The sequence below is a fragment of the Mixophyes fleayi genome, chromosome 1 (assembly GCF_038048845.1).
Source record: "Mixophyes fleayi isolate aMixFle1 chromosome 1, aMixFle1.hap1, whole genome shotgun sequence".
NCBI classification, from domain to species: domain Eukaryota; kingdom Metazoa; phylum Chordata; class Amphibia; order Anura; family Limnodynastidae; genus Mixophyes; species Mixophyes fleayi.
In genome coordinates, this window is record NC_134402.1 from 119,789,007 (window position 1) to 119,812,528 (window position 23,522).

General features: G+C 39.6%; 1 protein-coding gene across 2 annotated transcripts in view; it reads right to left on the bottom strand.

The window, feature by feature from the left end:
• Positions 1–23,522, bottom strand: part of JADE1 (jade family PHD finger 1) — a 69,798-nt gene that overhangs the window by 29,829 nt on the left and 16,447 nt on the right. Inside the window, exons 2-4 of one of the 2 annotated variants that reach the window (XM_075199899.1) lie at positions 21,880–21,958; positions 3,833–3,912; positions 2,138–2,295 (exon numbers count right to left, since the gene is read on the bottom strand). In XM_075199899.1, the coding sequence (XP_075056000.1) occupies positions 2,138–2,295; positions 3,833–3,912; positions 21,880–21,931 (290 nt within the window). In that variant the 5' untranslated portion in view covers positions 21,932–21,958. Of the gene's footprint in view, positions 1–2,137; positions 2,296–3,819; positions 3,913–21,879; positions 21,959–23,522 lie in introns of those variants that run through there. The other variant, XM_075199908.1, reaches the window with a different exon arrangement.

Here is a 23,522-nt window from a genome sequence, read left to right on the forward strand (position 1 = left end):
TGCATCTCCACAGGATCTCTCTAAACAAATCTCAATGTGAAATAATACTGAACCGAGCACACTGATTTGTCTTCCCACGCATGCCTGCCTACCACTGCTTCAAGACACCACTTCACAGTTTGCAGTCACTCAAAGTGCATCCACCGCTGAACTGCAAGGTTGGCTTCCACCTTACAGATCAGCTGGTAAGCAACATATGGGGGCTAATGTGCAAAAGCCATGTCAGTGGTAAGCTTGTAACTCACTCTTTAGTCAATGAGGGGACCAGCTATAAATAAGCACATAATGACCTCATCCAATCACAGCATTTCATGACACACTGCACTAGTTTGCTAGCAAGCCAGAGAAAGCTATTCGGTCCCAGGCATATCTCATGAAACATTAGTCCAAGTCCACCAAACAGCACATCATCAATTTACTATGTAAAGATTATCTTATCCACTTAGCACAATGCAAATACACCGACATTACTAGGACATGGGGTCCAGGCAGATTCAAATATTGTCCCTGAATTGAAATATGTACAGGGACGGCATTCCTTGGAAGTAGATGTTCAGAAAGAAACGGATTTAAAGAGAGGCAACAGATTTAATGTTCGGCAGATCTCTGGATGTTCGTAAACTAATGGGGTCTGATTCAGTAAGGAAAGTAAAGCAAAAAAAAAAGGTAGAAAAAAGGTAGAGTATGTCCTAGGTCAACTTTTAATGTCAGTGTAAAAATAAAGCGATCAAGTATTTGCATCCTACATAATAAAACAGCCAGTATTTTCCTTATGTGCAAAATAAACTCATTTGCACCCCTTGCATTGCAACATATTTTAGCCAAGGTTCAAAGTTACTCATTTCTTTGCTTTACTTTCCTTAATGAATCATGCCCATGATCCACAGACTCTTACAACCTATGTGTTGGTTATTCTTAAAATCAGTATTAAAAACAAAATGGGAATGTAAAACAAAATAAATAAATAAATAAATAAATAAATATGACAGGAACCCCAACCCTGGGACCATCTAATACATCAGTTCTCTCGGAGGCAAATACTGAAGGGTTTATACAGTCTTCACATGACAGTGTCAGGACTGACTGGAGTGGTGATAAACCTTTTCTTAGCTGGGACCAAATATCCATTATATTGGTGAGCTAAAGCTGAATATTCGCAATATTATGTATTGCACATGTGACCACAAATACAGATTCAGGGACCAGAATAGAGGTCCCGACCCATAGGTCACATCAAGATAACAGCAGCCGACGTACGGGCACGTACACATGGCGCTTTACCTATGCCCGTGAAATGTTCACTCTTGCCGACCGCAGCTTAACGGGCAATGTAAACAGAATTAGTTGAACCCTATGAAGAAATTGCTGACTGTACACAGGATCATTCAATGCAGACACAAATGCAGCATGCCCTATTGTCTTGTGTCCATAATCCTTTCAGTGATCTTGATGCTTGTCTGTACCAGAACACTTTCTTCAAAGGATTCAAGACCCCTGTCTGCAGTGCTGGTTGAGATACTTTCACCAAATAATAAATGCAGCTCAAACCAAACACACCACATGTTCAAGGCCTAATGCGCCTTGATGGTCACCCTTAGGAGGAACACCCCTGGTAATAAAAGGTTAGCTACAAAAAGGTAATTACAGGTTTCTGCCCTAGATGTACCATTAAGTATTTAGGTCCTCGGCCATTATGGGATAACAAAAAAAAAAAAAAGATATACAACAAGCTGTATATTCAAGATATTTCCAGTAATGCCTTTTATGCTCACACACATAAATTTCTAATGAAATATTAAACATAAATTTACTAGTTCCTTTATCTCTTCTTGCATGCATTAAATTGTATAATTCCCTTGGCCTGCTGTATTAAAGCAGGGCTCACTGTATCAGCTCAAAAGGCTTTACGTTATCCAACAGAGAACACAACAATTACAGCTCCGTTGTACAGGCCAGAAAAAAAAGAGAGAGGACCTTGCAATTACAGCAGCCTACAGTCAACATTTATAGAGGATCAATGAGCAACAGGATTTATGAGTTTCCGCTTCACCATGCAAAATAAAAAGCTGAAGCATTTTGTGATTTCTTGTGTACATAATCTGCTGTCGCGCCTGGTGCAATAAAGCCATTTTCCTACCTGGCAACAGGATCAGGGATAAACTGTGGGTTCACAGGCACTTGTACCCCCTTCTCCCACTCCTGCCGCCACGAATCAGCCAACACATAGTAGTCCTCTGGGTTCAGCTGGTAGGAGTCATGTAGCTTCATGGCAGTGATCAGGTCTGTTCGGAACACCTGCATGACAACACAGAGATTACAATTTGAATACATTCCATTATGCTAAACGAACCACGATGATCAACAGGGTGGACACATTAACTGGAAATGCCTATCACACCACGCCAAGTACTTGTTCAATTGAACCAAAATATGACTCATCCTATCAACCAAACTAATAGAATTGGAGAAAATGCCACGGAAATAAAACTAAAGAGATAATAACGCACACAGAGCAATACACATCTCCGTATACCACCATACACAAAAACATCAGTAATAGAATAATTTTACCCCTGAGTCAGTGAATATGCACCCATTCATAATTAACATGTTCTTAATATGTTTAAAGCAAAAACTGGTTACTCTTAATTGTGCATGCGGTGGGGGGGCAGGGGTGGGGGGGGGATGTTAGAAAAAATGGCATGAATATGACAACATAATATCAGTATCTACTGTCTTCAGTAATGACCGTACTAAAATGGAGAATGACATAACGTAGCAATTCCCAAACTGTGCGCCACGGCGATCTCAGATGGGTGCCCCGGCATGGGCGGTGGTAAGCAAGGTGGAGGACTGCTTGTCAATTATTTTGGCTTAGGTGTGCCTTGAACAAATTATGGAGACCCCCCTAAGGGTGCATTGAACTGAGAAAGTTTGGAATCCACTGCCATAGCTACTTGATTCAGCAGTGGAAGCCAGGTATGCTAGACAAAGGGGCCATATGCTAGAACAGTAATAGTAATAAGGTTATATAACCCTATTTCCACTTATACCATTATTTTGGCTGGATCAGAAATATGAATGGAAAAATAAACTTTGCCAGTTACAGTGTCGGGGGTGGGGGTGGGGAATAAGGCTGTCCCGGGAAAACCTGAACACATATGATTCAATACACTGGCCCATCACACACTATCCAATCCTGCAGTCTGACCTGTGCACTACACATCAGGATACGTTTTCTATGTAGTCCTACAAACTGGTGGCTAAATTGAACAGACTGTTCACCATTTAGACTGAATGACCGGTCCTATTGGTGCAGTCGACCAAAAAGACAGTCATTATTTGGTTCACAGATACTGCAATATCGGTCCATTTGTTATTATCACTAGCAATATTGTTGCATGTGTAGCAATTGAGTAACTTTAAAGATTGCAAAGATTTATCCACTGGGACTTAACTTTAAAACCAACTCTTAAAACAGAAGCCAGAGCATCCCCCTTCCCCCGGAAGCTCAGGTGCTGACGAATGAGAACAGGGAATGGAAAGTGAGAGTCACCTGACTGAACACACATCATAGCAATCTGCCACCTTCAATAAACACATTTTCACTTGGTCTCCTTTATTAAAGTCTTTTGCTCCTACACTATTTTATAATACATGATCCAGCAAATGTAATCAACTGAAATGTTCAGCAAGAAAAGTCATTTATTTTACATTTCAAAGCAGTGCCTTGTTGCTGATGTGACACAACTGTCCACAAATTACATGTGTGAGCAGAGACACTAATAATTCTGCTATAGAAGACGCAGATGTACTGACCACCCCACAATACCTCAGAGGGCTTCTGATCTTCATGTCTTGAGCTCCTGCTATGTCGAGACCTTGAATGCTGAGACCACGATGTAGACAGACCTGGTGAGACAAACAAGACGTTACAACAGTGAAGGCGCAAGGAGCCACCTCTGGGAACGCTTTGCTTCTAATTTCATTTGTTTCGCTTTTTTTCTGCATTTCAAGAAAATTAGTCTCACAATAGCAGATTTTACTGTATTCAGTTTTTTCCCCCCCAAAATTCATTAGATTTCAATACAGCATCTTGTAAAAAGAAATATGATATGTAGGAAATAATTCAAAAAGAAAAAAACAGATACACCCAAGCCATTGTTGAACCTTATCCTACCCAATGGTCAGATGTTAACTTCCTAAGGTGCGTTTGACTAGGAGAAGTGTCAGGAAGTCACAGACTGAAAGATGGTGGAAGGGGCAGGGTCCCCCAAACAGCACAAGTGAGATGGAAGGTTCACGTCAAATCTATGCAGGACCATTGTGGTGTCAAACACATCTCTAACTGGCAGAGCATCATAGGAAATGTCACTGTAGAACAGCCGCAGTTTACTTACCCTAAATGGGGTCAAATATTATTAACCTTTATTTTTAAGGCGCCACAAGGATTCCACAGCGCCATACAAATTACAGACCGTGGACCATACAGGGTAAAACATACAGAACAATAAACGAAAAATACCAGGACTTCAAAGCTCCAAACACAGCTTACATATTGAAGATGAAGCAGAAGAATAGGTAGAGGCAGGAGGGAAGAGGGCCCTGCTCCTGAGAGCTTACATCCTAAAAAGACGGCAAACGGACAGGAGGCACAATAGGGAACATATTGGACATACAAGATTATTAGACAACGATCTTATTCTTTGTCACCATCTGGAGGTCGGTCAATGGAAAGGAACGTGAGCACACAATGCATATGGATAGGGCAGCATGGTGGCGAAGTGGTTAGCACTTCTGCCTCACAGCACTGGGGTCATGAGTTCAATTTCCGACCATGGCCTTATCTGTGTGGAGTTTGTATGTTCTCCCCGTGTTTGCGTGGGTTTCCTCCGGGTGCTCCAGTTTCCTCCCACACTCCAAAAATATACTTGTAGGTTAATTGGCTGCTATCAAAAATTGACCCTAGTCTGTCTGTCTGTCTGTCTGTCTGGGAATTTAGACTGTAAGCTCCGATGGGGCAGGGACTGATGTGAGTGAGTTCTCTGTACAGCGCTGCGGAATCAGTGGAGCTATATAAATAAATGGCGATGATGAGGATAGGGACACATAACTGGTCCAGGACAATGCAGCAATGAACTATATACTGACATATATAACAGACTCTTATTTTACCGAAATATGTCAAGGATGCAAATCTCATCAAATGCTAAGAAGGGGGATATGGCTCCCTTAGCGCTAGGAGTTTTGTTATTTGTCAGCAGCAATGAATACACAGTAACAGTGGGGACCAAGAGAAGTCAGTACTCAGTATGGGATCCTGCTGAACAGTTGTGGGGTGGTGATACCAATGTGGACATCAGCACAGCTGTCTGAACCTGGAGGAGATTATTAACTTAATATCATTCATTGCAAATTAATTTCATAACATGTCATACAACTGTACAGACACCATCGGGTGCCTTGTCAAAACAATATAATGCCATGTTATAGCATGATTTAAGGAATGCATGCAAACGGTTACAACATCCATTGCAAAATATGACAAGATAAAAAGAAGTAATCCACCATTCCTTACTTTATATAGTATGGATGTCGTTGTAAACACCTAGATTACACAATAGAGAGAGTGTTGCCATGCAAGCTCGGGGCCACAGCATAAGTTTCCAGCTTAACATTATCGGCTGGTAGGAACATCCCTGCTTCATGCCAGTTACTCCCCCCATCAGAATTGTCCTGGCTTTTCTGATTGCTTGTTGTTGAAAAGTATAAAATTTGTTTTTCAGGTTATTTTATTCTTCAACCCCTGTACAATTCCGGTTAACTTTGATTTGGCCAATTAAACGCTATGGATTAAGTAACCAGGTCATTATAATATACTCAAGGTCAATCAGCTATAGGCTTTGGGAAAACATTTCTTTTGTAGTCACTGCAGACAAGTATATCCTGGTCTCTCCAAAAAACTGAAGTCTTATGAGAACTAGAGAGAGAATTACAGCTACCAACACCCCACTGAATACAGCAATTACAGGAAACGGCAGGTGTCTAGTAACATGGTCTGCAGTGCCTGAGAGAATTCACTACAAGATGCTACAATGGTACCATCAATACACTAATCTTCATCCTGTCCTGCTGCTTGTTACCTCTATGAATCAAAATAAAACTGCAGCAATTCAATATCCAAATTCTACTGTACAAAAGGATTTTATCTCCTAGATGCATTTTCCAGACTACAACTGATTTTGATAATAAGCAGAAATACAAGTCTGATGTGCTATGTACAAAGCACAGAAAGGATGTGGACTTGTGAAGCAAAACAACAAATGTACTTCTTTAAAATAGGAGCCACGATAAGGATTTACAATTGAGAAAACTTGTTGATTCTCCAATTCAGGGGGCATTACATGTACTGTTGTAACCAAAAAGTTGTTTCAGTATCGGTTTACTATTGTTAAGAACACAATTCCTTTAAAGTATAAAAGCAGCCCCCAGCGTTGCATGCAGGCAGTCATGCATTTTCTACAGTGGATAAGACCAGATAAGTATAATTCATGTTTCTATTCCTGGCCAGTTTCACCCATACTTGCCAACTCTCCCGGAATGTCCAGGAGACTCCTGAAATTCGGGTCAGTCTCACAGACTCCCGGGAGAGCTGGCAAGTCTCCCGCATCCTGCCATTGCGCGACAAAAATGACACGATTCACCGCGAATGGACCTCCCCCAGCGACAAAACAGTATATTTGTCGCGGGGACGGGGCCAAAATGACGCGTTTGACCACGTCCCGCCCTCTAGACACGCCCCCCTCCCGGATACAACTTGCCAAAAGTAGGCAATGGTTTCACCTGGTAATAACTTTTGACTAATCAGATGTGGCTAGTGTGGTGGCCGGTGTTAGTGGAGATACAGACATGATTCTACATATCCCTCCAGTTGGACTTTTGCATTAATGTACTTTGTGTTATCAGCTATAAAGTAAAAACAACAGACAGGAGTGGAGGACAAGTTAAAGAAAGGATGAGGCCCAGATCATCATAAAAGTTGTGTTCTGCATACTTGTAGTTTTAGATCTCAAGAAACATCCACATTAGAAACTCATGAGCATGTTTATATATGGAAGCAGACCCTACCCACGTGTATAGGACAAAAATTTGGGACATAAAACACTGACAAGGTGACATTACTTACAGGACTTTCATGTGTCCCATTTTATTGCACCTATAGACTCATAATATGTATTTTCCCCATTATATAACCGGCTGATGAACCCAAATTAGCAGGATATGTGGAAATAAATTCATAATAGTTTTACCTTATTTGGTACCTAAAATGAAGTATGTGGTTTTATGAACAAGTGCCAGATTTTCCACTTCAAAATTATACACGCCTCAACACTTCAATGTGCGCTGACCCCCTGTTTTACCCCCCATCCCCAGTAATTCACAAACATTCCCTAGCACACCTCTTGTGCCAGTTCACAGGAGCGTGTAAGGTAAGGATAGAAGTGTGACAGTGAACAATTTGTGGCTGCTGTGTTACTGGTTACTAGAACATTACAATAATCTGCACTCAGCCCTCTGCACCATTGATGACTAGCAGACACATGTATCACACCTCCACGCTTCCAGCTGTCCACAGAGGATGGTCGCACATTCCCGGTGCTAAGCTTAATGTTCCCATCGCTCCTATTGTCTGTACCTATAACTCGTTTGTCCCAGTCATGTCTTATGCCGATTTGTCTGTAGGATACACAATTTGTTACGTATACTATTTTCATGTGTGTCGTATGATTACCATCAGCACCTTTTAGTCATACAGAGCAGGCAAATTCCGTAGTGCTTTACAATTGGGAACAAACACTGTAATAAACAACAATGGGTAAAACAGACAGAGGTAAGAGGGCCCTGCTAGCAAGCTTATAATCTATAGGTCAATGGGAGTGCGATACATGAGGTTAAGCTACATACTGCATATTGGTAGATTTATTATGTAGTGCCTGACAAATTCTGTGGTGCCAAATAAAGAATGATGAAGATGTGTGCAGGCTCCTACCTCTCAGGAGATGCCCCTGGAACCCATACAAATTCCTCCAGACCCCAGGTATCACAAACAAAACAAGTATGGGGCATTCCTATGAATGTAGTATTACAAACTGCCTTTCATGGGAGGCTTACAGAGGAGCACAGCAAGCCACCTTGCACAACATAATGCCATAAACTGAACATTTAGGCTCAACTTTGGGTAAGGGCTGACAAGGACAATACAGAAGCTGCAGGCTATCGTTCTCCTTCCATTGGACTCAGTGAGAGTAATAAAAATGGACCATGTAAAAAAATCACTTTATTAAAACAAAATAAATAAATAAAAAAAAAAGTGATTACAGCTCAAATAAATAATTGTACGAACCCAACACCAAATCTGAAAGTGGATATGCTGCCCTTACTCTGGCAGTAGGAATAGTCTGCAGATTATTTTAAGAGACTAATAAAACAGGGATTAAAATAGTACTACTATTTTATATTAATATTATATTGGTTGAGGCATGGTGGCTTCTAAGGCAAGATATTTTACTGACCTCTCGTTTCAACAAGCCATACAGAACTCCTATGAGATCTGCTTTAACAAAGTGGAATTTAAACTTGCCGATGACTTCTGGTAAACCACTATTCATGTTAGTGCTGAGCAACATTCCTGGTTCTCCAGACATCTGCGGGCACTTTCAAGACATTCTTTGTGTAACTAATCACCGCTGTAAACATGCTCCATGAAATACGGATAATACTTTGCTTTATTTCTGGCATTTTTCTTAGCACTTCTTCCTTACTGAGCTAACAGAAAAACTCAAGATACATTCTTACACTTTTAGATGAACTGATCAGTTCTACAGCCAATGACTGTTCTGCATAGTAAACATTCTATTTTATGGGTTTGAAGATTCAACAACAGCAGAACAGAGACTAATAAAAGTAAAATTTGTCACGAGAACGGCATAAAAAAAAATGGTGCAGAAGTACATGCAAAAAAAGGTGCAGTTTGCCATAACAACTAAACTGGTGTATCCTTTTAAAAACTGCAGTGGACAAATTATACATTTGTTACAATGGGTTGTGAAACATTCAGGGGTCTCCAATTTCTTTTATTTGAAAGTCCCCCCCCCCTTCCCCCTGCGACTGAACAGGGATAGAGACCGGTCTTTTGATATTGCCAGTATCTGCTATTGATAAGATTAGCAGTTAGTAACCTACCTAAATGTAACATTTTTATTTTTTCTGCCCAGTACACACCCATACTTTGTTAATGCAAGAGGTAAAAAAGGCACAGAGATATCCAAAGATTAACAAGCGCAAATAATAAATATTAATAGACAACACACAAAAAAATAAACCAAAACCTAGGCCAAAGTCTGTAGGGTCTTTGGGACTTTACGCATCCCATTTATTTTATTATAGAATGGAATGTATGAATATGGTCCTTGGATTATATATTATAGCTGCACAGTATTTGTAAATTCAGCTTCTGCAACTTGAATAGAGCTGGGACTATAGTGGTCACCTCATTCTTCTGTGTAGTGTGGTTGGTGTAGGGCTGCACTTGGGTCAGATTCTGCTGCTGAACTGAATGTCATGGTTAAATGAAGTATGAGGAGAGAATTTCACACTCTCATTTGGAAAGTCTTCCTCTTCTTTACTCCCATTAAATGAAATGTCCAACAATAAAACTGCCACAAAAACGCATGTCCTAACAATGTTTTGGAACACTCAGCTAGCAACATGAGTCATGGTATTGGTGATTACTGTGTCGTGACTTGTCATGGAGTCTGTTTAGCATGTTCTTCTGTCATGTAGGCAAGTCCCCCATAAAACACATAGGAGAGCCCTCCATACACACAGAACAATAATGTACGTCTAGCAGAGGTAGTACCCGACCGAGCTCATGACATGCTGTACTTTTTAAAGCGGCCTCTTGAGAAAAATGATCTGACTCATCTGGTTTCAATGACTTTACTTGACAGTTTGTTACAAAGAGCAGACAAAACATCCAGAGAAGAGGGAATATTGCAGTAAACAAGTCTGCAAGACTGCAGCTGACAGCTACATTGCTGTGAATAATGTGTAATGTACCACAGAAGTTCAACTTGCCTCTACCCACAGTGACCACATCACCTCTATCAATCAGGTTCTACTGAGCTTATAAATCTTTGCTGCAAGCAGAAAACACTACAGGTATGCCACAGATTCAGAACCTCCATCCCAAGCCTGTGGGATTGTTTTATATCTAGCTTGTTCTACTGTATGTAGTATATAGAGCAAATAAATGTAAAAGACCAATTTTACTGAGCAACCTTTATACAGCAACAAAAAAAAAAATACAAAAACAAGTTCAGTCAATTTAAGATCATTTAGTGATAATTTAAAAAGGGCCAATGACCAGCCCAGAGCGCTGAACCAATCATTTTCTGTGCAAGATCATACTCCCACGCTGAAGATCTTAAATGTCACACTAGGACCCTCTCTATCAGGACTCCTTTCACCCAGTACAAAATGCTGTGTAGCTCATAATCCCACTGCAGCAGCCTGTGTTAAATGGAATTATGTTTAAAGCTAGTGTCAGGCAGGTATATTTAGCAGTGGGGGGGAGGGGTTTACACTTAAAAAGATAAAAGAATCTGTAGGGCAATACACAATTAAACAAATGCATTTTTTCAGCCACTCGGAAGTAGTGATAAAATACTGTGAAATGTTTATCTGGGTTTCACAGAGGAAAATACTACCACAAAACAAAAAGCCAGAAGAACACCACTCACCTAACAATAACAAAAGCTCTAGGATAAAAGTACAAAATGCAGTCCTGGGCCTTCACTGTAGCGTGTATCCACAAAAGGGTGATGGGTGTTAAGAGGTAGCCGACAGCTGCTCCCAGTCCCTGGACAGTGACATCACACACTGTCTAGGGACAAGCACAGCATAGTAAGTACAGTGGGCTGGGGGATGTTGTGATGTATGTAATGTTTTATTACAATGTATGTATTATATACATACACACAAACATGATGTGGCTCGGTGGACACTTCCTACTCTCTTATGGAGGGGAGGCCCAAATTATTGTACCAGCACCCCAATTTCCTGTTGGCAGCCCCAAGTGAAATAGTAGGCAACGTATTATTTCTGTGAACTAATTCACTACTGTTACCATTGTTCTTTAATAGAATCATCATCTGATATCAGCACATTCACTGTCCGCTTATATATACTACTTATCAGGGTAGTAAGAGACTGCGTAACTTAAAGGCCTGATAAATGGTGTATTCCCTTTTCCTGGACAATATGTGAGCGAGTTGTCACAAGTTACTTGGAGGGAACGGCTTTCCCAAATAAAACGTCTGGTGGACCTTCTCAAGGTTACACCACGAGGAGAGAATACGACAGGTGAAGGCGATGTGTTTGAGAAGTTGAGAATAAGGTGAGATTACCCCAACTGTGAGGTCTACCTCCCTTCTCCCCACCAGGTGCATTGAGGTATTGGTTGTGCAGGGACTACATGTACTACTTTAGGTGTGCCCTATGTAGTGTCATGTTATTGGAAGAATAAGTCCATTCATTATCAGTTATTTATATAGAGCCACCGTTTTACTCAGTGCTGTACAGAGAATATTTAATCATTCACCTCAGGCCCTGGCCCATTGGAGCGTACAGTCTAAATTCCTACCACATAAACACACTAGGGTCCATTGTCAGCAGGTACTGAACCTACGAATATGTTATTGGACTTCGTTTGGATTCGTCCAGTTTACTCCCAAACATGGGGCGAACATACAAAATCCCCCACATGGAGAGGCCTTATTGGAACTGAACTCGCATCCCCAGTGTTGTGAGGAAGCAATGCTAACCACTGGGCCAACATGCTATCTATTAGACGCGACCAGATCCATCTGGGGATACATAACATGTGGCTGTGAAAGACTTAAAACAGAATTTCAGGATCCCTTCCCAAGTAGACTAAGGCATGGAGCAGAGAGTTAGGAAAGTTTCTAGAAGATGAGCAATGGTGTATCTTTACATTCACACATGGATGCTCAAATAGTGGGAGAAACACAGGTTAAAATGCGTTAGTGCTGATACAGATATATCAGCAATAAAAAGTTTCCTGGTCTTTCAGACCAATTCTGGAGATGTCATTGAGCCTGTGTTCCTCCCATTCACATTTAGTGACAAAGCACAAAGTTTCTAGAGTTTTGGTTTCAAATTAAGCACATTTCAGAGGAAATTACAGATGAATCACTTTAATTACTCCAGAATTTTGGTTACAGAGTCTTATGCATACACCAGTCTCGAAATATAAGAAAGTCATTATTAAAACACCTGAGGAAAGGTGCTAAGGCAGTCAGTTCTATCAAATCTAAATGCCCCAAACGTTTTAGACTGGTTTACGCAGATCGAATTCTACATGTTAATGGAAGATATTACTTCCTTTGCAGCAAGATACAAGTCAAAGCCAATTGGTTCCACTGGTTGGAAAAGATTCAGTAAGCACAAATAAAAACAATAAAAATATATATATATATTTTATGACAATATCTTGAACGTCCACAAATATCCAATAATATATTATAAGTGCTCTCTTGTAAATGGGGTATCATTAATCACTTTCACAAGCAAGCAAGTTACAGGTACGGTTACACATTATAAACTCATAATTGCAATGCAGCTCTGGTGAGAACCCTCCCTCCCTTCCACTCTCCTTATGCTCTTCCACCCTCTATCCTATAGAATCTTACAATAAACTGGTTGCGATAGGTTATTTATTTTCTATGCCATGGACAACTTGTTCAATCATTTGATATTGTAAAATGATATTGTAAAATGTTTCTTTTTTTTTCATAAATAAAAAATTACATATTGAAATAGATTTCAGCAGCCATTTTCAATATTTCTTATAGCATAACCCACTCGGAGGAGTTTTGCTAACTTTGTACAATAAATTTGTAAATTCAAATTGGTAAAGTGACCCAGGTTTCCAAAAAATAAATAAAAGAAAAATATAAACAAATCTCAAATAAGAACTAAAAAAGGATCTAATCTGACATTCTCAACTAATGACCCAAAAAAAAAAAAAAAAGAAGAAAGTAAGGTCATGTTGTCATCAAAGTAAGCAGTTCTCTTTGTGGAAGATTGGAGCTGCTCATTTGTACCAAATTTCATCAGGCAGCTTGAAGAATGCTGTACATGAGAGAGGACTGTGCCACGGACACACAGCAAGCATGGACATTATTCACAAGATTTACTATAACAGTGATGCTCAACATTTTTTCAGCTTCGACCCTGGTTTTAATAAGGCAGTTTTATTACCACAAAAAACAAACCCACATTGCTTCTTTAGCGAGTATAGTTGTCAGACGTCCTTCATTTCATACATGCGCTTCAATACACCCACTTACGCTTTACAGATCCACCTAAAAATGCCCATTGTGGAAATAGTGGTAGACTGGACACTTTGACCGTTTACTAACGGAACACCCCTTTCATTAATGTCAGCCAAAACAAAATAAAAATAAACAAAGTATGACACAGTTGTATGCAAACGTATGGGAACTCCTTGGTCAACATTAACACATGATACAACCTTAAACTTAACATTCCAACACCTTGTAATGCACAACTAGTGTCTAACAAATTAAAACAATGAAAGTGCAAAAAGCTTGGGCTCCCTTTCACTTAATTAAAAACATTTCAATTTATTTTTAAGCCATAAAACTTGATTGATTAACTCATTAGGCCTTAAATAAGCCAGGTGAAGAAATTCCATAGTTGAATAAATGCTCTGACCCTCTCAGGGTGTTGTGCCTACTCTCAACACCCATATGGTCCTCTAAGCAGCTGACAGAACTTCAAACCAAAGATAATTGGCTGTTGCAATGTAAGGGAAGGCTATAAAAAGATTCCTAAATGCTTCCAGCTTGGAATGTCCACAGTCAGAAACATTGTTAAGAAAGACATTATGGGAACTGAAGGAGTCAAAGAATGATCTGGAAGATAAAAGAAAAATCTGATATAAGTGCTTCTAAACTGGCCCTATATGCAAAGCCGAACACAAATATCAAATAAACAAAGGACCTGCAGAAAAATTAGCAATCAGTGAAGTAGTGGTCCACGGTACAGCTTACACAATTATCTACATAGAGGAGTTGTTAGAAGGAAACCTTTCCTATGATCTCATCGTAAAACTCAAAGTCTGAAGTATATCAAACAATACTTAAGCAAGCCAGAAACTTTTTGGAACAAAAAAGTGATATGGACAAGTTAAACAAAAAAATATACAGAGATGAAATTTAATCCAAAAGAAGTTTCCTATTTCAGCAAGTCAATGGTCCAAAATACCTCAAAGTCAACCATGAAGTACTTACAGTGACAAAATATTAAGGTCTTGGAATGGCTGTCTGAGGAAATCTTACCCAGGCAGCACGAAGACCTAAGAATATTTCTGGGCTACAAGAGTTATGCAAGGAAGAGGGAGGAGGGGGGTAGTGGCAAGAATATAAACTACTCTTAGCTACATTAATATACAAAAAAAACACACCTTTAGCACATGCCACGTTCCCCATTTATTTATTTTTCCCAATCTCTCCAATTCAACAAAAATAGTATTTGTGCATTAAAATTGCCAGAAACCTGTCAAGCTCAAGTATTTATCTTGCAGAGGTTGTCAACTTCTTTTCAATTAGATTTAAATATGTACTTTGAGTATGGGTGCTCAAACATTTGCATACAACTGTATGTATACAGGAAAATCAAGGGATGCCAAAAGCAGATTCTCGGAACAGATTTGTGGTTACAACCTATAGATTTTGCACTTCTGTACTCGATCATTATTCTTTGGAAAATGTTTTGATTAACCACTAACCCTAAAATACAATTTACTTATGAGTACATTAATCACCAATGTGTCTAAAGGTTTCTAAAAGATTTCAGAGTTGACAAAATTTTGATAAACTGACACCAGATGGAAGCGTTTTCCTGCACCCACCATACTTTATGTTGCAGGACAGGAAGACCTACTTTGAGAGTACTGATAACTGTACATGAAGATAGGACATTTTCTTGCTCTCCACAAGCAAACAACAGCTTACAATATTAAACTGGCATGGTGTGTGCATGATCTATAGAATTATAGACTCTCCAGACTTATATTTGTTAACGCAGCCTTTGCTCAAACTAACTGCAGTCATCTGCTTCCTATAGCCAGGGATGAGCTTCCTGCACCTCTACTGGCAATTTGGTTCACTCTTCTTGTGCAGAATGCTCCAGTTCTCCCAGATATGAAGGTGCCTTCTCCAAACTGCTGTTTTCAGATCTCTCCACAGGTGTTCTATGTGATTTAGATCTGGACTCATTGCTGGCCATGAGCAACCCCAAAACATCACTTAACTTCTTCCATGTGTGATGGTAAGGAAGATTCTTCGTTTTGCTTTCTGTAGACATAAGGAGGATGTGCATTACCAAAATACTAAAATTCTCATCTGTCCACAGGACGACGTGCTCCCAAAAGGAATTTGGCTTGTTCAGATGTGTTTGGGCAAACTTCAGTTGGGCTTTCTTGTGCGTCTCTCCTAGCATTGGGGTCCTCCTGGGACTCCAACCATATAAACCCCTTTCATTGAATTGGCAATAGATTGTGCGAGATTAAACGGTTGTACCTTGTGTCTGAAGCCAAGCTTCAATCTGTTTGGTAATAGATAGAGGCGCTTTCTCCACCATTCTAACAATTCTGCTCTGCAATCAAGTTCTCTTTCCAGGGAGGTTGACTACAGTGCAACAGGCCTTAAAATTCCCAATAACATGGTGGAAACATTAATGTCTCTCTCTAGACTGATTTGTTGACTTGAGATTGTGTACTGCAGTACACACAGTGGCACTAAACATGATATTAAATCATCGTGTCTATTCAAACTAGTTTAATAAATGATTTTTAGATTGTAGCAACCTGCTACTCACCACAGGCGAGTTCAGTTCCAAAGTGAAGTAGAATCACCTACTTGAAATCTAAATTATTTCTAACTACTTTCAAATAGGTAATTTTGTCCAGCCCATTTAATGATTTGTGTGTGGAATAATCTACTAACTTTTCTGTTACTTTCCACAGCAAACCAAATAAACACATGTGGATACCAAAATATTTTTTAATTTCAGCAATTGTCTGGACAAAATGGTGTATTCTTAAAAAAACAAAACAAAAGAAAAAGAAAAGAAAAAACCAAAAACAAACAAAAAACTGAAAGCATGTCAATATTTGTGGGCACTACCGCATATATCTATAATAAGGAAATTGGCTAGAAACCATCCTTTTAGGTGTTTGTGTGTATTCTAGCTGTCCATTATTATTTATTTATTTATAAGACACCACAGATTCCGTAGCGCCGGATACAGAAGCAATTAACAAATAAATTAGGAAATACATAGAACACAGATGAATGTGAGTAATGCTATGGGGACTCACACAGAGTGAAGCAATATACATGACAGGACATACAAGGGAGTCAGACAGACAGACATGGGACAATAGGTAAAGAGAACCCTAGTGAGAGCTTACATACTAGAGCAGTGGTGAGAGTCAGTAGGACTAGTTGGGAGAAAATGGAGATAGCAGGCGATGGAAGAGGATGCAATGGAGATGGTCAGGAGGTGGTAGAATAGGCGAGCTTGAAAAGGTGAGTTTTGAGTGAGCTTTTGAAGGACTGAAGGTTGGGGGACAGTGCAGTGAGGCAGGGTAGGGAGTTCAAAAGAATGGAGGTAGCATGGCAGAAGTCTTGGAGGCGAGCATGAGAGGAGGTAATTAAAGGTGAACTGAGGCGAAGGTCAGAGGTAGAATGTACCTCAAGACAAGGTCGGAGATGTAAGGGGGAGAATTGTTGGTAAGGGCTTGTAAGTAAGAGAAAGGAACTTGAACTGAATTCTGGGAGCCAATGAAGGGATTTATGCAGAAAAGTAGCAGAAGAGGAGTGATGGGAGAGGAAGAGGAGCCTAGAAGCAGCATTTTGTATGGTTTGAAGTTCAGAAAAACAAGAGTCAGGAAGGCCAATGAGAAGGAGGTTGCAATAGTCATGAGAAATGATGAATGAATGGACCAGGATTTTGGTTCTTTCCTGAGAGAGAAAGGGACAGATTTTCGTGATTTTACGGAGGAGGAAGTGGCAGGATTTGGTGAGGGACTGAATATGAGGGGTAAAACTGAGGGCTGAGTCAAAAGTGACTTCAAGGCAGCGGGGCTTGGGTGACAGGAGAGAGATTTATGTTGTCAACCAAGAGGGAGATACTGGGAGGGACAGTAACATTGGCAGGATGAAAGATGATGAGCTCGGATTTGGAAATGTTGAGTTTGAGGAAGTGCTGTGACATCCAGGTAGTTAGTCAAGAGACAGCTGGTTATTTGGGTTAGGAATGCAGGAAAGAGGACAAGGGAAGAAAGATAGATTTGCATGTCATCAGTATAGAGGTCATATTGGAAGCCAAATGATGGAATGATTTCATCGAGAGAGGTGGTGTAGAGAGAGAATAGCTTAGAGACCAACACACAGTGATAACAGAATTGTTATATGCTCCTGAAAAAGGAGACAACTTTCACATATTTGGATACTAAAATATTTTTTAATTTCAACATTTTTCTGAAGGAAATGGAATGGAGCTAAACACTGCAAGGGTGCCAATATTTTTGGCCATGTACATATACATACACACATCATTATGGTGCCAGATTGAATGGTCAGAAATGAAGCCCAATTTCATCCCAAAAAATGTTTTTGGTGGAAGACTATGCCCTGATTCAGTGAAGGAGATCAGCTCTAATGCTCAGGCAGTTCTCTCTCAAACTAACACCTGGGTTGTTGAAGACCTCTCCCACCAACTTCACGTACACATGAATCATATGTTCACAGAAGAAGGGAGTCAACAATGAGTCAGGCAACAGTAGAAAAATTAAACACCGGTTTAAGTTTAAGCAAACAACGTTATACACTTTGAGGGTGAAGCGCAGGTCAGAAATATATTAGTCTTATGATGAGAATAAATTCTATGGAGGGCTGTACATTATAAGCATCCCTGGCTCAAATTGTCTAGAAAGATCCTAGATCCTAGTGCAGTGATTCCCAAACTGGGTGCCGTGGCTCCTTGGGGTGCGCGAGAGATCTCCCTGGGGTGCCGTGGCCAGGGCTGGTGGTAAGCAAGGAGGGTGACTACTTGGTAATTATTTTGGCTTATGGGTGCCTTGAAAAAATTATGGAGACCCTAAGCGTGCCTCAAACTAAGAAAGTTTGTCCTAGTGTGAGAAAGTTCAACTTGTTCGCAACAGTCAGCAGATAAATAAAAGTATGCATAGGTCGGTTAGTGCATTATACCTAGAGTGAATGCTCAAATTGAAATTTTATTTCCTGTGGTTAAAATCCTATTTAAACAATACTCTATGCGGCTTTTCATATTTGTCACAGTCCTGCCAATCCCCATACTGGGGTTTGTAATAAATACTTAGTAGAATTATTGTAATGCAATTATTGTGTTTTATTTGTCTTTTGTTTTTTTTTTATAAAAGCTAAGAGCACTGTACACATCTGTAATTACAGAATAAAACAGTATACAAGTAATTCCAGCTATACAGATTTTTTTTTCCCCCCTAGTTAGAGCTGGTGTGCCGGTTTTGTACGGGATATTTAAAATGTGTATCTACAGCCTATAATCTTCCTGACCTGACTGATCACTGTTACATTACGGTGTCACACAACATAAATTGGGAGTGAAATACATTGCAGATAGCAGCGCGTGGGCGCAGCTTACATCCTTTGCTGCGGAGCTCTGCCATTTCTAGTTACGCTCCTGGGTTAAAAACTACAATCAGCATTACACTAGAGGCAACTAAATATCACAGTGCAAGATCGGAAAATTGCATTAATAATATTGTAAACAAATATATTAAAATGGACCATGACTTTTTCCACCACACAGCAAGCCTAATTAAACTATTAATATACCTGTAAGTGCAAAGCAATGTGTGTTTATATAGTTATACAGTAATTCAGGTACAACTAAACTGCACATATTTCTTGCTTAACAACCGTGTTCCCTTTACACACGATCATGTCATCTCGTGAACAAATACACAAGACACTAATTTACCATTAATTCTTTGAAAGAAAATGGGCGTTAATCTGTATGACAGCTAAAATCCCCGTAAATACAAGGTTCTGTCACTTACATTCAATGCTGTTCTTGTTTCTAAGTAGTCACTACCTGTTGCTACAAATAGCAGATGTCATTATAGAGCTTGTACATACTTACGTTGTTTGAGTGTGTATACTAAGACAAGGTTAAATATTTAAACTAGAAAAGAAAAAAAAAAAAAAAAAAAAAAAAAAAAAAAAGAACACTGACATATCTACTATTGTCACAGTGGTAATTACACATGCTCCTTCTACATGCTATCAGCCCTGTAGCCAAATAAAGAAAATACAAAAAACATATCTATTTTTTTTTCTTGGTTAATTGTCTTTTTAAACATCACACATGCATTTGAACAATGTGGCCGCAGATGAAATTCCCCAAAAGCACTGTGTAACAAAATGCTGTGCACAGACAGCACTTCTCATGCACACTCGGTTCATAGTGCATTGAATAGCATAGTGAACACACCTAAAAATATGGATCTTTTGATTGTTTTGAGTTACAGATTTGGCATACACTTGTATAAGAATGACGGCCTATGAACGTTGCTTGCAGCATTCCATCACCTGTTTGCTGATCGTATCATTAACAAAAGTTGGCATATTTTTAATTCCTATTTTTAGGTGCATTCACCAGTGGAATGTATAACATTGCTCCCTATCTAGCCACTTTTTAATATACAAATAGGTCGTTAAAGAAAAGCCTTCACTGCAGATTGCCACAGACTGGAGATCCTCCTGCCCCCCCCCCCCCATGCGTCCAGACGGTTGTCTCATGGGTATGGTATACAGTATCAATGGAATACATCACAAGCTTTCTCCGGGACAAACTGTCCAATTTCCACAATATATGGGACCAACAGTACACCTACCACCAAACATCGATGCCTGGCACCCAGTGAACCGATACCCTTCTTCTACCTTCCTGTTAACTTTAGATCTCCTTGGGGGGGTCCTCCAACTCTTCTCCCCTCCCCTGTTCTAGGGCAGCAGACATGCAGGTCACCCCGTTCCGGATGTTTTCTCACTTCTACTGTCACCACTCTTTCCCTCCCTCTTTTCTCTCAATAATTTGTTCCTTCTCCCCCATTCCTGTCTGTATCCCCCCCTTCCCCAATGATTCCCTTCTCCCCTTTATAAAAGTAAAATCCAACAACATTGCATCTCCCTTGGTTTCAATCCTGGGATCTTTTCCAGGACTCGCTACTGCGAAATAGACAACAGTCAGTAGCATATTTCCATTGCAAGCATTTAGACTAGACCACTTTGGCTCTCACTTAATTGCATTATTTTAACACTATACCTAATATGTTACATTACGTAAGTCATTGTATTGCCAATTTGTTACCCGCTGTCTTTGATTTATAATCCCTGTATTTGTTGTTGATGAAAATAAACAGATTTTAAAAAATAAATATGCATATAATGGAGGTACCCTTGACGTTGGGATGCAGGCTTAAGTCTTTTGATAAAAATATGAACCAATACCTCATCTTTTCATTTTGCTAGACACACACAGATATGCAGTTTAAAGGATAAGCGCTGACAACTTTCTTTTTGTTTGAAAAAATAAAAGCCTTTTATCCACCTCCCCCTTATGCTTACTTTTGACACAAAACAATACATCAAATGTTTAACAAAGTTTACTATCTCATGGTAAAGAAAAAGGAGGGGGAAAGAGGGGGGAAAAAAAAAGAAAAGAAAAAGCCCTGTGTAATTTAAAGAGATTGTTCACTTTACCAGTCCTTTCTCAAAAAAACACCGCACCCCATCTCCCCAAAGTAAACTAATGATGCAGATTTTACAAGTACATTGCAAGCTGTACATAGCTCTACTGTCTCTTATGAACTATGGACTGACTAATTCCACCAGGAGCACCAGCATGTATCTTTCTTTTGCGAAGTGGTTGTCCAAAAGTGTTGTACATTCAAAGCAAACAGCCTGAGCCCATACGACTCTAGTCTAAATACAGAACACATTAAAATAAGTCCAAGGGGATCCAGGCTGGATCAGTCTGGTTTGGGATAGGTGCAGAGTTCAAAAGGTTGTTACATGTGTATAAATCACCATCAACTGTGTACCACAAATGCTAATAACTGCTGCTTTTTTTTAGTAACACATCTAGGTATGATGGGTACTAGGGGCAGAAATCTAAGTTGTTGTAGAGTAAGTGTATTCTCCTAGTTACACTAGGAAACATCAAAATTAAATATTCAAAACATATCTAAAACTGAAAGGTGACTGCAGTCCAAACATTCTTTCTGCACTTGGTGGTGACAGGCAAGTTCCAATGCTTTATATAGACCTCTGAGGGCTGCCATAGACAAATATCATTCCTGATATGCGTCACCTTAGGGGTACAACATAACAAACACATTATAGGAGACATGTTACAACTATAATGCTGTAAGATACTTTCAGGTAGCTTAAAGTATCATTTTATCCGAAAAAACAAGCTGCCTTGTATAACAGCACTATTTACAACACATGTATATATTTTCATATTACATACACAATTGTTAACAGACAATCATATTGCTTACGCGTGCAATAAAGAGAATTATTTTCCTCTGCTTTAGACTCGCTCACCTTGGTTACCCATAAACCTCTTTAATGCATACTGTACATGTCCTCTGGTGAAATAGATTTCACTAGTAAGAGGTGTAGAGAGAGAACTTACTGGCATTGTCATCAGACTCTTCACTGCTGCTGGGTAATCGTCCACGTTTCATGACTTGCGCAGGGATACAACAGGCAACCTGCGAGATAAAGGAAAATAAATAAAAGTCATCTTTATCACAGATAAATAGTCCGCTAACGCGAGACATTGCTTTTAACAAAAGAGCCACAATTAAAAGTTTAATAACTATGTACTAATTATTGGTTTTAATAGTTGAAATAGTTATGCCAATGCACATCGAACATACTGCTAATAAGCCCAACGATACTGCATGTACTGACACGGCAATAAAAGCAGACAGCGTAAATCACAAGTTCTGGCAATGTATTGAAACTTTTACATGTAGATTTGTGAATGCTACAGGATGCCATTTGATACCAACTCATATTTTATGATTTAGTGGCACTTTCAATGGCTATCCCTTATGTGGTTAAAAATTAGGCAGTGGTATCTCCCAAAGAGTACTTCAATAAGGTCCTTAGAAGCATTTAAATATTAGGCATAAGCACAGTATTTGGAGAAGCCCTGGTTACTTGAGATATGTCCAACTCTGCATATTGGTATATTTTACTCAATACAGTAGCTGCATACATTCTTCCGAGCACCCTAACGCGTTTCCCCCACCTAATTGTGTTTTACAAAGGTTAGGACATGTGAAAGTCCTGTTTGTTTTCCCCAAATGTCTGCGGAAGAATAGAATAAAGCTGGGTACACACTACAGAAATTTCCACCAACTTTTTATGCCGAGCGATTTTACATGCGATCGATGTTTCAATCGCTCGGTCCATGGACTGCATACACACTAGCCTTGTTTAGGACAATAAAGGGAAGAGTGGACGTCCCTCTAGCGACTTTTTACAGCCATGTTGTCGTGAGCAGTGACTAATTTCGTACTCACTGTTGTGGATCGGTCGGAAGTTTATACACACTACACAACGGAAACAAGATTGTAACGAAAATATTTAATGGTAGGACCAACCAAATGAGGCGACAATCGTCCATATGGGCAGACTTTCGACCATCGTGTCACTGCACACACTGACCTGACTTTTGAACGAGCGGTCGTATGTCGGCTGATTTAGCTGATTATTGGATGAAAACTGTGTAGTGTGTACCCAGCTTAAGAAGGCAATCCTTCTATTCACATTAAGCTCACACTGGTCGTCCCCTATAGTCTCAGAAGGAAAGGAGCGGGGTATTTTGAGATACGCATTTCTTCATAACCCTTATTTAGAAACGATATGGCGATATAAGAAATGGGGTTGGAGTGGGAGATGTCGTAATGTCGGCTTATCAAAGATAAAATAAGATATTACATGACAGCCATAAAGAAGCTGTAAAGTATACTTTTATTTACATTCAACAGTTTCAATGAATCCATACTGCAGAGTCACTTTCACACCTACGTACCAAGGATTGCCATGTGATATAGGCTGCGGGTGCTCGTTATTTAAACGGATTTCCATAAGCAAGAAATTTGAGTTTCTCTACCCCTTAACTGACTCCTAAATAAATAGTTTACATACAACTCCACAGCAAGCAAGAGGATTTTGGATGATGCATATTGACCCTTTGACCCTAATAATTTTTAGACCTATACCTCCTTTTTGGCTTTCAACCAAATGTGACCACACTTAAAAAGG